We start from the raw sequence: 15,529 nt of genomic DNA, 5'->3' as shown, positions 1-15,529 counted from the left end.
AACAGTGTAGGAGGGTTCCCCTTTCTCCGCATCCTCACCAGCATCTTCGGAGGGACTTTCAAAAGACTATACTTTCAGGGCTCATTTCTATAGTTTGTTACTAGAGAAGTCTCTCTGAATGTGTAGAGTATCCGAAACCACGAGGAGGAGGCACAGTGTTCTCTCCTGAGCATGAAGCCAGCTTTTGGTGTTGCTTTTGGTAACTGCCATTTGCTGTTGATGATGATCGTTTTTCTCTCCCTTCCGGAGGGACTTTTAAAAACTCTACTGAGAGGTTTCAGTAGAACACAGACTGTAATTGGAAAGTAAAAGCAGCAGCACCAGGTAATAAGTTTCCTGCTTAGGCATTGTATTTCTATTATGATAGAAATCCATTAAAATGAATAGCACAGAAAGTGTCTACTGTTGAGCTTTAGGGGAAAAAAGTCTCCCTAGCACTGTGATCAGATTAATTTTTCAAAGCAAAAGGCTTAAACTGCTTAATGAAGCATAAGTACATGTTCAAATGGCACAAAAGAAAGTGCTAAGCAGGCTAAATGAAGGAGAGGGCATGAATGTGTCTTTTGATTCGCAAGTAAACTGGACTTTCGGAGGCAGTTTTGTGAGTGGCAAATAGAATGCAAGCTTGCACACGCGGCTGTTATCTAGGCTGCTGACTCTCCATTTATGTGCTATTCATTGAATCTGTGGGCTCAGGAAAGGTATAGAGAAGCTTATTATTGCAGGAGCAGATTTTCAAGACTCTGATATGTCTCATGCATTATTCTGATAATGAAAACATTTGTGATTCCCACTCTGGGTGAAACTAGTTTATGAATTATGTTAAAGCTTATTTGTAGCAATAAAGATATAAGGTACAGTGACTTAAATGCTAAAGAATTTTACTTCTCTTTCTAATATCACAGGCCTTTGAAACACCTCATTGCTCATGTTTATTATGGAATCCAGGTTCCTTCCATGACATAACCCCACCATCTCTTGGGGGTTTTTTGGTGGCACCTGCACATTTGTATCTGTGTTACTGCCAAGTCCAGATTTTAGTAAGCAAGAAGGTAGAAGAGGGTATAGAGAAAACATTCCTACTGTCTCAGTGCTCTGGCTTGAAAGTGGCACCCATCATTTTCCCTCACATTCTCAGGATGAGAACATTGTCATGTGGCCATACCCAGTTTCAAAGGAGGCTGAGAAATGTTATATGACTAGGCAGTCATACACCTGGCTTCTACTCTGTTAATGAAAAAGAATGATGAAACAGATTCTAGTGGACGGTTTTCAGCCTCCCCAGATAGCTTGTCTTCTCTCTGATTCTAAGCTTCTTGTTAGATGTATATGTTTTTAGGGCCAAGGAAACAATTTGACCTAGGTGGAGAGTTGGAGCATAGAGATCCGGTTATTGTTTGTATAGCACAGGATGGCTATGGCTACAGTATGTTTCCTATAGGTATGAACAAATTAGTTTTTTCTTGGTTCTATCGAGATATTGACACACATCACTGTATATGTTTAAGGTGTACTACATAATGACTTGAATTAAATCCGTTGTGAAATGATTACCACAATAAGCCTTGTTAAAATCCATGTCATAAAGATGCCAAAAAAAGAAAAAAAGTGTGTTTTTCTTGTAATGAGAACTCTTAGAATCTACTATGTTAGCAAATTAAGTTGATTTTTGAGCACACTGATTTGGTACTATTGCTAACAAGCAAAAAGGAGCAAGAGTCATGGATTTAGAATCAAAAGCTAATGTGAACTTGGACTCCAAATCACCGCCTCCAAACCTAGTCTCTGCACAGATATTTTCCCTTAAAACCTTTGTCTTTTCAATCTTCAGTCCATCCTACTTTATATCTCTCTATCCACCTACTTCATATCCTACCAAAATAGAGCTAGAATTCTTCTGTTGAATGCCAGTCTTCAACACTTAATAACTATATGTTTTAAGGCAAATTATATAAATAACCATTCTGAGCTTCACTTTCCTTATCTACAATAGGGAGATAATAATCGAAAATACCTCAAATGGCTTTTGAAAGGATGGGTTGTGTGTGTGTACACACACACACACACACACATATACACACACACATATATGTATATATATTTCTTAGAGCAGTGCTTGGAACATTGTAAATGTTATGCAGGAATTTGGCACATAAATGCTATATGTGTCTCTCTTGTCATCATTGTGGCCATCATCATCATATTTACTGGTTTCCCCCATGTTCAATTTATATTAGTTTATGGGTACCTTTTAATCCTCTGTTACCTATTCATTGTGTCAATTTTACTGTCTCTCTCTTTTTAGATGGGAAGTTTGGGATTAAGACCTCACAAAAGAGAATTTCTGGAAAAGCTTCCTTTCACGGTGAAATGGAGGGTGAAGATACAAGAGATGACTCACTGTATTCCATTTTAGAAGAACTGTGGCAAGATTCTGAGAAGATAAAAAGATACCAGGAAAAACAGAGCAAACCTCTGAGTCATGCTGCTTTCATCAATAAGAAAGTACTGAATACAGAGTGGGATTTTGAATATAAAGACAGTGGAAAATTTGTTCATCCAAGCCCAAATCATATTCCTTCACCGAAAAGACCGCATAAATATGACTCATTTGGAAAGAGTTTTAGGCATAATTTAGACATACATATTCCTAGTAAAAATAATGCAGTGAAGAACTTTGATAAAAATACCAGACATGGTCAAGTTTTCACGCAGAGCTCTTCTTATACTAACCATGAAAACACTCATACAGGAGTGCAGTTCTGTGAAAGTGATCAGTGTGGAAAGGTCCTCAGCCTCAAACAAGCATTCAGTCACAATCTGAAATTTCCTGCTGGGGAGAAAGCAGACATGTGTTCTGAATTTGGGAAGATCTTCACCCAGAAGTCACACCTCTTTCCACCTCAGAGAATCCACACTATGGAAAAACCTCATGAACTTAGCAAGTGCGTAGATGTGTTTACACAGAAGCCACTACTCAGTATATATCTGAGAGTTCACAGAGATGAAAAACTGTATATATGTACTGAGTGTGGGAAGGCTTTCATACAGAATTCAGAATTAATTGTGCATAAGAAAACCCACACTAGAGAAAAACCCTATAAATGCAATGAGTGTGGAAAATCATTTTTCCAGGTGTCCTCTCTACTTAGACATCAAACAACTCACACTGGAGAAAAACTCTATGAGTGCAGCCAATGTGGGAAAGGCTTCTCCCTGAACTCAGCCCTCAATGTACATCAGAAAATTCATACTGGAGAGAGACACCACAAGTGTGGGGAGTGCGGGAAAGCCTTTACCCAAAAATCCACACTCAGGATGCATCAGAGAATTCATACAGGAGAGAGATCCTACATATGTACTGAATGTGGGCAGGCCTTCATCCAGAAGGCACACTTGATTGCCCATCAGAGAATCCACACTGGAGAGAAGCCCTATGAATGCAGCGACTGTGGGAAATCTTTCCCTTCTAAGTCACAACTCCAGATGCATAAGCGAATTCACACAGGAGAGAAACCGTATATATGCACTGAATGTGGGAAGGCCTTTACCAACAGGTCCAATCTCAATACTCACCAGAAATCTCATACTGGGGAGAAGTCTTATATATGTGCTGAGTGTGGAAAAGCCTTCACGGACAGGTCAAATTTCAATAAACACCAGACCATTCATACCGGAGAGAAACCCTATGTTTGTGCTGATTGTGGGAGGGCCTTCATCCAGAAATCAGAATTAATTACACATCAGAGAATTCATACCACAGAGAAGCCTTATAAATGTCCTGAGTGTGAGAAGTCCTTCTCCAAGAAACCACATCTCAAAGTACATCAGCGAATTCACACGGGAGAGAAACCGTACATGTGTGCAGAATGTGGAAAGGCATTCACTGACCGGTCCAATTTCAATAAACACCAGACAATTCACACCGGAGATAAACCCTATAAATGCAGTGACTGTGGAAAGGGCTTCACTCAGAAATCGGTCCTGAGCATGCATCGCAATATTCATACATGAAAGTAACCCTTTTTCTTTCAAATGAGCAAGCCTTATCACAGAAGTCAGGTCCAAGTGTGTGTTATAAAATCCATCCAAGACAGACCTTCTATGAATACGCTGCATGGTCCAATGCATCCATCCAAGCCTTTCCCACCTGAGATGAGAAAAATTATTCAAAAGAAACCCTCTACGAATGTGTCGAATAAAAGGGACTTTCCATGTTTGCAGGGCCTCACACACTATAATAGAATTCATACTGGGAAAAATGCTGTTGGTATGATGCATTCGGAAAAGCCTCCCTTATAGAAAGTATTATAAAGCAAATTGTTACCAAATTCTTTATAGATGGAGCTCCATTTGTATGTATTCTATACATACAAACGTATGTGGAGGACAGTCATGTTTACTGTGTTTTATTAAGCCATGTGAAGTGGCAACAAAATGAAAGGGAGAAAACAAAATCATGTATCTGGTATGTGGACCTACTCTCAGTTCCATAGGGTATTTGTGGCAGAACCCATTACACAACAGGAGGAGTTATTGAATTGAAATTCTTTTTAGAATTTAATATGACTGTGTCCATCAAATATCTTTCCTATTGAATCCTTGTGTGAATCCACAGTTTTAAAGTCATTATGGTTTTATATATATACACATCGGCAGACATAATCTCACTTGAACACATAAATACACATAAATACAGTCTTATCATTCATACTGGTTTCCACGACATCGTTTGTTTCTCTTCTTTCATTGTGGTGCAGTGGCAAAACAGCCAGAGACCTCTCCCATCCTTTATGCCTACCCCTTTGCAATGTTACTCTCTTTTTTTTTTTTCTTTCTTTTATTAAGAGGTAGAGAGCTCTCTACTCCTTGACTCTGAGCTTGGCCATGTGATTTGCTTTGGCCAACGTACATTAGCAAAGAGATTCAAGAGGCTGGAGAAAAGTCTGCCTTGAGTCTTCTCTTGCTGCTTTCTGGAATTCTGAGACCTTCACATGAAGAAACTAAAGAGTACTCTAATGTGGGTATGAGAAACCGTATGGAACAGAGATGAGCGAGCACAGATAGGAGGCCTCTTAGACCAACTTCCAGTCATGAAAGTGAGACCTTCCTCAACCTCCAGCCCCAGCCAAACTGGCCCACGCCAGAAGAGCCATACCAGTTGCTGCAGCTGACCAAAAGAATTATGAGATACATAAAATGCTTCTTGTTTTAAGCTACTAAGTTTTGGGTAGTTTGTTGCACGGAAAACGCTAAACAGTACCTTAAAGTATATACTCGTTGGGGGGATTATACAAAACACAAGACGTGGCATTAGCTCTGGGCCTGGGTGGCAGGTAGAGACTGGAAACAATGAGGAAAATTGTTAAGAAAGACTGGAAAAGACAGCAGCTCATATAATTTACTAAGGAAAAGAATAGCAAAACAGTCACCATGCTCTGTGAGAAGATAGAGAATCTACCAAATGAACTTGTGGATCTGGCTAAGGAGATTTCCATCAGAATGTTGAAAATATCAATTTGCTGCTTTTCAGCTGCAAAAGAGAGATGAACTAAGGAAATAACTGTTCCATTTACAAGCAGAATTCAGAAGAAATACAAAAAAAAAAAAAAATCCAGGACTTGCTGGGTTGGAAAATAACTATTTCTCACATCTCCAAGTTTCTCCAGTCATCAAAATAATCAAGATGAAAAATGGTCTCAGGGTAGAGATCAAATCATGGAAATGGCTATTAAGACCCTCTTAAAATGTGTGAAATGTTTAAGTTGGTGTTTTGGGGACTCTCAGCTAAACCAAATGGCTTCTAAAAACTTCATTACATTGTCTGCCCAATAGCCTGATGCATGGCTAAAGTAGAGAGGGGCCTGTCTTAAAAAGAATTGTCATTGTGACATTTGGGGCATGGAGTAAATACAAATGAGATTTGTGGAACACCTATAAGGTTTCTAATAGAGTTTTACTACCTTCAAGTTAGACTTAAAAGAATTGAAACAGTCCAAAATGAAAAGCGGCCTTGGACTACCTTCTCTAACTTCTATGAATGGGAAGCAAGCAGAGAAAGTTACTCAGCTGCCATTTCTTACGGTAAAAGAAGGATGTCTCAGAAGACCCGAGAACAATATATTAAAATGGACTGGGAAGCCATTCCCAGGTAGAACTGTGACCCAGTCAAGAATCATGTGCTGCTGAAGCAGGGAGACTTGTCAACATTTGCTCTGTGGGACTTCAGAGTTGTTAAGGAACAGTGACTAAGATGTGCCTCATGTTCCTCCCTTCTTTTAAGTGAGAGTATCTACTGCAGTTCAGTAGTCCCTAGCTCACCAGTGTGAGTGTGTGTGTGTGTATGGGCAGGGGTGATGGTCAAATAACTTGTCATTTAGCTCACAGGTCTCTGGATCAAGAAACTGAGAAATTGTACCCAAGGAGTTTCAGCCACATCTGAACCTGATACAGAAGACCTGAGGTCCTGTATTTGAGCCTGATGCCCTAATTTGGAATGAGACATTTGGAGGCCTTGGAATGAGGGTGAACATATTTTGCATGGTGTGGTAATATAAATAATTAATGACCAGAAGATAGTGTTAGATAGAAAAATGTTAACAAATTTCTACCCTCCCTATATGTGTGTCCCTTTTCAATCTTCATTTTGCTTTGTGTTTCAGTTGGGCTAATTTCTATTACCCTATCTTCAGGTTCATGGATTTTAACCCCTTACCCTGTTAGGTCTGTTTAACCCCTACTTCTGTTAGATCTACTGATGAACTCATTAAAGGCATTCTTCATCTCAGTTATGTTTTTTTTTTTTAATTTCTAGTATTTCCATTTGACTCTAAGAGTTTTCATCTTTTCTGCTGAAATTCCTCATCTGTTCATACCTGTTGTCCACACTTCCCACCATCCTCTCTAACACGTTAGTCATTGTTAATTTTAATTCCCTATTTGATAGTACTAACGACTGGGTCAGCCGAGTCTGGATTTTTTTTTTTTTATTGCTTTGTGTCTTAACAGTGGACTGTTTATTCTCACTGTTTTGCATCTAATAATTTGTGGCTAAATGTCAGATGTTGTATGTAGGAGAGTAGGAACCGAGGTAAATAATATTTATTTCCTGGAAATAGTCATGACTGCTCTTCTGATAAATCAGTAAGGGGGGAAGGGGGAGTCCATCTAGTCAGAATTTGGACTGGGTTTAGGGTTTGTTGTTGCTGTGGTACCTGCATTGAACTATAAACTTCAAATTTCTCAAGGATTACCTTGGGCTTAGGGTAGGCACTGGTTTTCCAGATAATTTTTCTCAGTATTCTTGTACCACCCTTGCCTTTAGGCCCTTCCTGTGTGCCTGCATCTCAGGGAAGATCTCTCTCCATGCCCGTGTCCCTCCTGTAGTAGTAGACTGCTGTTATTACTTGGGTCTTGGTAACCTGATGAGTAGGGGTCAGGAGTTGTCCTGGGCCAACCTCAGTTTTAGGCAGGACTTATATCCCTAGGTCTTGCAGGACTTGTATCCCTAGGTCTTGAGGGTGGGTTTGTTTGTTTTTTCAGTGATCCCATTCCTCCCTGTTGGTAAACGGCCTTTAGTGTTTTGGCTCAGGATGATTATCTGCCCTTCCCCCATGAATGGAAGATTTTTTTCCTTTTCCTTTTTCTCTAGCCACAGTGGATCTGCACCTGTGTCCTGGGGGTGACTGGGTTTGCATCACTTCCCCCAGTGGTTTAAGGCTTTTGTTCTGTAAGGAAGTAAGGTCCCACTGGGGCTTTTTACCATTTCTGTATCAGCAGCTGTCCCCTTGCATGCCTACACCACAGAGAGAGGCCTTCTCCAGTCTCCTTCCCTACCCCCATCATTTCTTGTGAGCATCCAGTGGAGGTCTGTAGCAAAGAGCCTGCATGTGAAAGCCAACTACCCTTAGGTCTCCAGTTCTCAGGGGTTCTATATCCTCATGCTATTCCACACTCAGCCTTTAGAACTTCATTAAAACTTCTTGCTGAAATCTTACTGCTGGTACTGTGGACCCGTCTTCCTTCTTGCTTTGCCACAGGTGAACCAGTGACCATTTCCTATCTCCTCTGAGACACTTGTCTTATACATCAAGATAATTGGTTCTCTGCGGTCTTAGTTCTTTGATGAGTTAAGAGAAGTTATGATTTTGTAGATTACCCATATTTTTTCTTCTTCTAGGAATGGGAGCTATGCTCTTTACAGATGACTACATCCTAGGCAGAAGACAGAAGTCTGGATGGTCTCCTTTGGCCATTAACATCAGAATGTATGCCCCCCTTTCAATGTGACTCTTCCACTTCACCCATCAAGAGATAGAGTCCACTTCTCCAACCCTTAAAACCGGGCTTAGCCATTTCTTTGGCCAATGGGACATTAGCAAATACGACACAAGCAGATGTTTGAGAAGTGCTGACACTCTGAGGTTTGCCCACTTTTGCTCCTCTTTGTCCTAAGGACAAGTATGAGAAGGCCTGGGTTGTGCTGTTAGATGCTGAGAGACTTCATGGAGCCGTGATGGCATAGAGGTGAACCATCCCCATTGCGGTTCCCTACACCAACCAGATTTTCATCTGCCAGACATACAAATGAAGCTATACTAGCCATCCAGCCCTGGTCAAGCCCACGGTGGTCAGTAGCATCTGAGATGACCCTGCATGATCCCCATTTCCTGGTAGCCACTCCTTTGTAGAATCCCCTCCTCAAACTTGGGCTGGATTTAATGACTTGGTTCTAGTAAACAGAATGATGCTGAGGTAATGGGATGTCACTTCCGAGGTTAGGTTACAGAGAAACTGTGGCTTATGTTTTCAGGTACTGTCTCAGATGGCTCACCCAGCTGCCATCTCATGAGGCAGATCTATGGAGAGACCCATGGGAGTGAGTTTGGGAGCATATCTTCCCAGTCTAGCCTTCAGATGAGACCATAGCCCTAAATGACAGCTTGGCTGCAACCTTATGAAGACCTTCAGCCAGAGATACCCTTCTGAGCCTCACCTGAATTCCAGACCCATGGAAACTGTGAGATAATAAATACTTGTTTTAAGCTGCTAAATTTTAGGGTAACTGGTTATGTAGTAATAGATCAGTAATACACTGGCACAGACTAGAAAACCTCTGCCATCCATCCCACCCACCCCAGACAACTCAGAATCATGGATTAAGTATTGATTGTTATAAGTGCTAAGTTTTGGGGGGCTTGTTACCCAAAAGAAAGCTAACTAATACATTTATTATTTATCAGATTTCCTCCTCCACTCTTCATCTCCAACAGATAACCAATACTAATCAACTACTATGAACACTTTCATGTTTTAATCTGTGCTTTTAATTATATATAGACATACATACATTCCCATGCTTATAATCAGATAGAAGCTATATAAAGATTGTTTTCTTCCTTGATTTTCAAATAATGGGATCATGTCATACAACTATCTCTGCATCTTGCTTTATTACTCAACAATTATTTTGAATGGTTGCATGATAGTTCATATGGATGGATATGCAATAATTTATTCAATCTTTTTCTTATTAAGATTATCCACACACACACCTTTTTTTAACTTTTTTTGTCACTAGGAGCAATGCTGTTAAAAATATTAAGAGGTATCTCACCTTTTAACCTCTTAATATTTTTATGCTAAGCAAAGTAAGTCAATCAGAGAAAGATAATTATTATATGATCTCTCTGATATGAGGAATTTGAGGGCAGGAGGTCGTGGGGGGTAGGGAGGGAAAATATGAAACAAGATGGGATTGGGGAAGGAGACAAACCATGAGAGACTCTTAATCTCAGGAAATAAACTGAGAATTGCTGGGTGGGGGTAGGGATAAGGTGGCTGGGTTATGGACTTTGGGAAGGGTATGTGCTATGGTGAGTGCTGTGAATTCTGTAAGACTGATGATTCACAGACCTGTACCCCTGAAGCAAATAATACATTATATGTTAATAAAAAAATATTAAGAGGTAGTTTGCACAGTGGTTAGGTAGATGGGCTCAGGAACCAGTCTGCTAAGGTTTTAGTCCTAGCTCTACTAGTTAATAGCTATGTTACCTTAAGCAGGTTAGCTATCCTTTTGTCCTAGTTTCTTCAGCTGTAAAGGATGTTCACACTAGTACACATCTCCTAGATTTGATATGAGAAGTGTATTAACTGCTCAGGGCCACCGTAACTAAGCAATATAGCTTGAGTGGCCCAAAACAACAGAAATTGCTTGGTCTCACAGTTATGAAGGCCAAAACTCTGAAATTAAAGAGTCAGCATGGCCATATTCCATCTGAAAGCTCTAAGAAAGGAGCTGTTCGGTGCCTCTCTCCTAGTTTCTGGTAGCCTCAGGCATTCCTTGACATTAGATGCCCATTTTCTCCCTGTGTATCTTCACATTGTGTTCCCTTTGCATGTCTGTCTCTATGTCTGATTTTCCTCTTCTTGTAAGGACACAAGTCATATGAAATTAAGCCCACCCTAATGGCCTCATTTTAACTTGAATACTTCTGTAAAGACAATTCCCAAATAGGTTTATGTTCTGAGATATTGTGGGTTAGAACTTGGACATGGTTTTTTTTTTGGGGGGGGGGGACAATTACCCATAACAAGGAGTTAATGTACTTGTTTGTATAAAGCACTTAAAACTGTGCATGAAGAGAAGTTCTCAGTGAGTATTAGATGTACCCCACTTCCTGTACTTGCTCAGGTCCCTTCATAATTCTCTATGCTTGGCCAGGATATGAGAGCTTGTCTGTGGCATCTTAGTCTCATCTAGGTACCTAAAGAAAATGTATTGGGTAACTGGAAAAGCAGGCCTAGGACCAAGGTTTGTGCTACCGATATTTGAGGATCAGGCCAAGAGGAATTCATCTACAGAGCATAATGGGAAGGAGCAGCCAGAGAGGTAAAAACATACCAGGTGAGCAAGAGGCTCCCAGAAGACTGTATTGGAAACACTGTGGAAGCAGTGTTTCAGTGGGCAAATTATCTGGACTGGAGGTCAGTTCATATGAAAACAGAAAATTAGTTCTAGGAATTTGTGACAAGGATGTCACTGTTAACTTTGATGAGTGTTATTTTTAAAGTGAATTTGACTAAAGAAAAAAACTGAGCAAACCTGAAGGCATTTCTGAACTCAAGTAATGTTACTTCACCACAAAACTTTTTCGATAGAAAAATATTAGATCACTGGGCTGTATTACTCTATTGTTGTCTGGGTTATACTAAGAAATGCGTTTTCAAGAATCCTATTTGACTCCAGGCTGGAGTTGGCCAGAAGTAGAGATTGCATGAGATTTGGGAGATCAGAGTGAAGGAGCAACCATTACTCTACAAGTTTAAGATTTGATACAGTGAAGGACAGATGCAGTGGTACCCAGGACGTTTTAATTTTTCCTCACTCTCTTCCATTCTGTATTCAGCCCTTCTTTGTGTCTCTCAGCACTGCTGACCACCAGTGGTCCCAGGCCCACCATCAGATGCTTGGCTGAGGCCCACGAAGGTGGCAGCTTTTCATAGTCTTGTCTAGAAGCTCTACCTTGCCCTTCTCAATTCAGCAGTCGAATGTGCCTGGCTTCTCAGATTTTCCTGTAAGCTGGGACTTACCCACCACCCATGCCAGCATTTCTAAAGGGTGGTTTAGTGACTTCTCTTACCCTCCAACTCCCCTTTCCATACCTTTACTTTCCCAGCTACTCCCACAGTTGTGCCTGGTCAAATTCATATAAAAAATTACTTATTCCATAATAATTATAGAATCCACTTCCCTCATTGAACCCTGATTGGTAAGTTACTTCCTTTTCCTGAGAATCTGGTAAATGTTGCTCTTTTAAAACTGAGTGATGCCATTGAGAAGTCTTAGACTAATCCCCTTCCTTTTTTTTTCTGGTACCTCTCTGCCATATAATCCTTTTTTATGCACGAAGTTAAGGATCTTTGGAAGCATATGTGTAGGTCTTGATGCTTGTGAAGTAATTTTAGTTACAATGAGCTGTTTCGATCATGATTCAAGCCTTTCATTTCAGTGAAGTATTTTATAAAATTTTTTTCTGATGGATTTTTTTCTGATCCATTTCTTTTCCAAGGATGTCAATTATTGCCTATATAATATGTCTTTGTCATCTCCTCCACCCATTTCGTACCAGTCTACATTCATTTCATATCAATATTATTTTTGCTTGTGAGTGATTGTCCCCCACCTCCCATTCAAAGATAGTTCTCCATTAATCTCTCATGGTTCTTATTGTCTGGACATTAACAGCCAATGTGCTCAGATTTATTTATATTCCTGGGCAATAAAGATAGAGAATGTTTTTCTCCCTGGAGAAATTCCCAGAAATCTGCCTACATTCCAATAGGATAAAGATGTTTCTCTCTCCAACGAGGAGGAGGGGCAATAAAATGATAAAGCAATATTACTTTTCCCACATTTTAATTATGCAAATTTCTAACTATGTAGAAATACTGGAAGAACAGTACCATGAACACACGTGTCTAACTTTCATCTAGATTCAACAACATATATGTAAATTTTTTCCTAAAAACTTGATGGTAAGTTATAGACATAGTGTTACACTCATAAATACTTGAGCACCTGTTTCCTAAAAATGAGGACATTCTCCCACATAACTGGATTATCATTATCAACCTAATTCTATGATATCTCATAGCCAGTCTATTTTCCAATTTCTCCCATTGTCCTCAGAGTATATTTTACAGCTTTATTGAGGTATAATTAGTACACATTACATTAGTAATTAGTAATTCTATTTACATTAGTAAATAGAATTTGATGAGTTTTGACATATATGTGCACCTTTAAAAGCTTCATGACAATAGAAATAATGAACAGATTCATCACTCCCAGAAGTTTCCTTATCCCCCTTGTCATCCAACTGTCCCTCCCTACACCATTCCCCCATCCACAGGCAACCACTGATCTGTTTTCAGTCATGATAAATTAGTTGTATTTTCTACAATTTTGTATAAATGGAATCATAAAATAGGCACTTTTGTTTGGCTTCTTTCATTTAGCATAATTCTTTTGTGATATATTTGTGTTGCTATAGGCATCTATATTCATTCCTTTTTATTACTAAGTGGAATTTCATTATACACAAACATATATATATATATATATATACCAAATTTGTTTATCCATTCATGTGTTGATTAAAATGTGCTGTTTATATTACAAATAAAACTGATACGAACATTTATATATAAGTCTTTGTGTGGATATAGCTTTCATTTATCTTGTATAAATATCTAGGAATGAATGGCTTAGTCATATGGTGAGTGTATATGTTAACTTTTTAAGAAACTGCTAAACTGAAATAAGTCAATCAGAGAAAGACAATTATATGATCTCCCTGATATGAGGAAGTGGAGAGGGAAAGTGGGGAGTTTTGGGGGTGGGGAAGGAAAAAATGAAACAAGATGGGAGCAGGAGGGAGACAAACCATAAGAGACTCTTAATCTCAGGAAACAAACTGAGGGTTGCCAGGAGGAGGGGGTAGGGAGAGGGTGGTGGGAATATGGACATTGGGGAGGGTATGTGCTATGGTGAGTGCTGTGAAGTGTGTAATCCTGGCGATTCACAGACCTGTACCCCTGGGGCTAATAATACACTATATGTTAATGAAAAATAGAAGGAAAAAAGAAACTGCTAAACTGTTTTTCTGAAGTCATATACCAATTTTATATTCCCACGGGCGGTATTATAATTGTTCCATTTGCTTCATAGCTTTGCCCTAACCGGGTATGATTATTCCTATTAATTCTAGCCATTTTAGTGGGAGTAAAGTGGTATCTCACTGTGTTTTATTTTAATTCTTTAAAATATTTTATTTATTAATTTGAGAGAGAGTGAGAGAGCACAAGCAGGAGGAGAGGCAGGGAAGGAGAAGAAGACTCCCCGCTGAGCTGAGAGCCTGACACGGGGCTCGATCCCAGGACCCCAAGATCGTGACCTGAGCCAAAGGCAGACGCTTAAACTGACTTGAGCCTCCCCGGTGCCCCACACTGTGGTTTTAATGTACTCTCTCCTAGTAACTAATGCTGCTGAGAATCTTCCACTTTTTTGCCATCTTTATATCATCTTAGATGATGTTTTCCTTAAAATATTTTTCCCGGGCGCCTGGGTGGCTCAGTGGGTTAAGCCGCTGCCTTCGGCTCAGGTCATGATCTCGGGGTCCTGGGATCAAGTCCCACATCGGGCTCTCTGCTCAGCAGGGAGCCTGCTTCCTCCTCTCTCTCTCTCTCTCTCTCTCTCTGCCTGCCTCTCTGCCTACTTGTAATCTCTGTCTGTCAAATAAAAAATAAATAAAATCTTAAGAAAAAAAATATATTTTTCCCATTTTGGGTGCCTGGGTAGCTCAGTTGGTTGGGCAACTGCCTTCAGCTCAGGTCATGATCCTGGAGTCTGAGGATTGAGTCCCACATCAGGCTCCTGGCTCCATGGGGAGTCTGCTTCTCCCTCTGACCTTCTCCCTTCTCATGCTCTCTCTCGCTGTCTCTCTCTCAAAGAAATAAATAAAATCTTTTTAAAAATATTTTGCCTATTTTTAAATTGGGCCATTTGCCTTGTTATTGAGTTGTAAGAGTCCTTTATATATCCTAGATATAAACCCTCCTTTACTTATTTTGCAAACATTTTCTCCCAGGTTTGCCCTTTCATCTGAATAACAGAAGGGCAAAAGTTTTTAATTTTTAAAAATTCCAGTTCATTTATACTTTCTTTCATAGGTCATGCTTTTTGACTAATGGTCAAGAAATTTTTATAAAACTCAAGGTCACTAAGATTTTAGCTTATGCATTCATCTAGACATGTTATACTATATAACAAGTATATAAATGTTATACTATACAGCGGGGAGTCTATGATCCATTTTGATTTAACTTTCTATATTGTCTTATGAAAAGATTTAAGTTCATTTTGTTTTCCATATGGCTGTTCAATTGTTCTAGAGCCATTTGTTGAAAAAGATTATTCTTTCTCCACTGAATTGCATTGCCATCTCTGTAAAAAATCAGTTGGCAGTATTTCTTAAGTATTTCAGTTCTGTTTTTCTGTCTTACTGCCAGTACCACTCCTGGTATTGTGGTAGCTTCTATATTACTATGGCATTTTGCTGCTTACTATAGCTTCGTAGTAAGTCATATCTCAGAGAGTGTAAGTCCTCCAACTTGACTCTTCATGTCCACAGTTGTTTTGGCTATTCCTGGTCTTTTGAAATTCCATGTGAATTTTAGAATCAGTTTGTTGGTTAGTAGTAGTAAAAGAACCTTCTTGGGTTTTTATTGGGATTGAATTGAATCTGTAGATCTATTTGGAAATAATTGACATTTTAACAATATTGAGCTTTCAGATTAATGAACAGGGTATATATTCCCATTTATTCCATTATGAAATGACCCTATCCTGGGTAAAAAAAAAATTCTAATAGCCATTCCATTTTTTCCTTTTTTTGTATTGTATTTATTTATTTGAGAGAGAGAGAGAGAGACCTAGATAGTGACAGATAGTGAGAGAGAGCAT

At 39.4% G+C, this 15,529-nt stretch overlaps 1 protein-coding gene and 1 non-coding gene across 6 annotated transcripts in view; both read left to right on the top strand.

Moving 5' to 3' along the window:
- ZNF81 (zinc finger protein 81) overlaps positions 1–13,189 on the top strand; it is a 115,397-nt gene extending 102,208 nt beyond the window's left edge. For 4 of the 5 annotated variants that reach the window (XM_059385086.1, XM_059385087.1, XM_059385088.1 and 1 more), the window contains one exon: positions 2,306–7,115. In XM_059385086.1, coding sequence (XP_059241069.1) covers positions 2,306–4,014 — 1,709 coding nt within the window. In that variant the 3' untranslated portion in view covers positions 4,015–7,115. Of the gene's footprint in view, positions 1–2,305; positions 7,116–8,179 lie in introns of those variants that run through there. The other variant, XR_009401273.1, reaches the window with a different exon arrangement.
- LOC132007991 (small nucleolar RNA U3) lies at positions 63–276 on the top strand. The gene has a single exon (XR_009401526.1). It is a non-coding gene; the product is annotated as a small nucleolar RNA U3 (small nucleolar RNA).
- Positions 13,190–15,529: the final 2,340 nt, after the last annotated feature.

The sequence above is a fragment of the Mustela nigripes genome, chromosome X (assembly GCF_022355385.1).
Source record: "Mustela nigripes isolate SB6536 chromosome X, MUSNIG.SB6536, whole genome shotgun sequence".
NCBI lineage: Eukaryota > Metazoa > Chordata > Mammalia > Carnivora > Mustelidae > Mustela > Mustela nigripes.
This window is presented reverse-complemented; position numbering and strand designations above follow the sequence as displayed.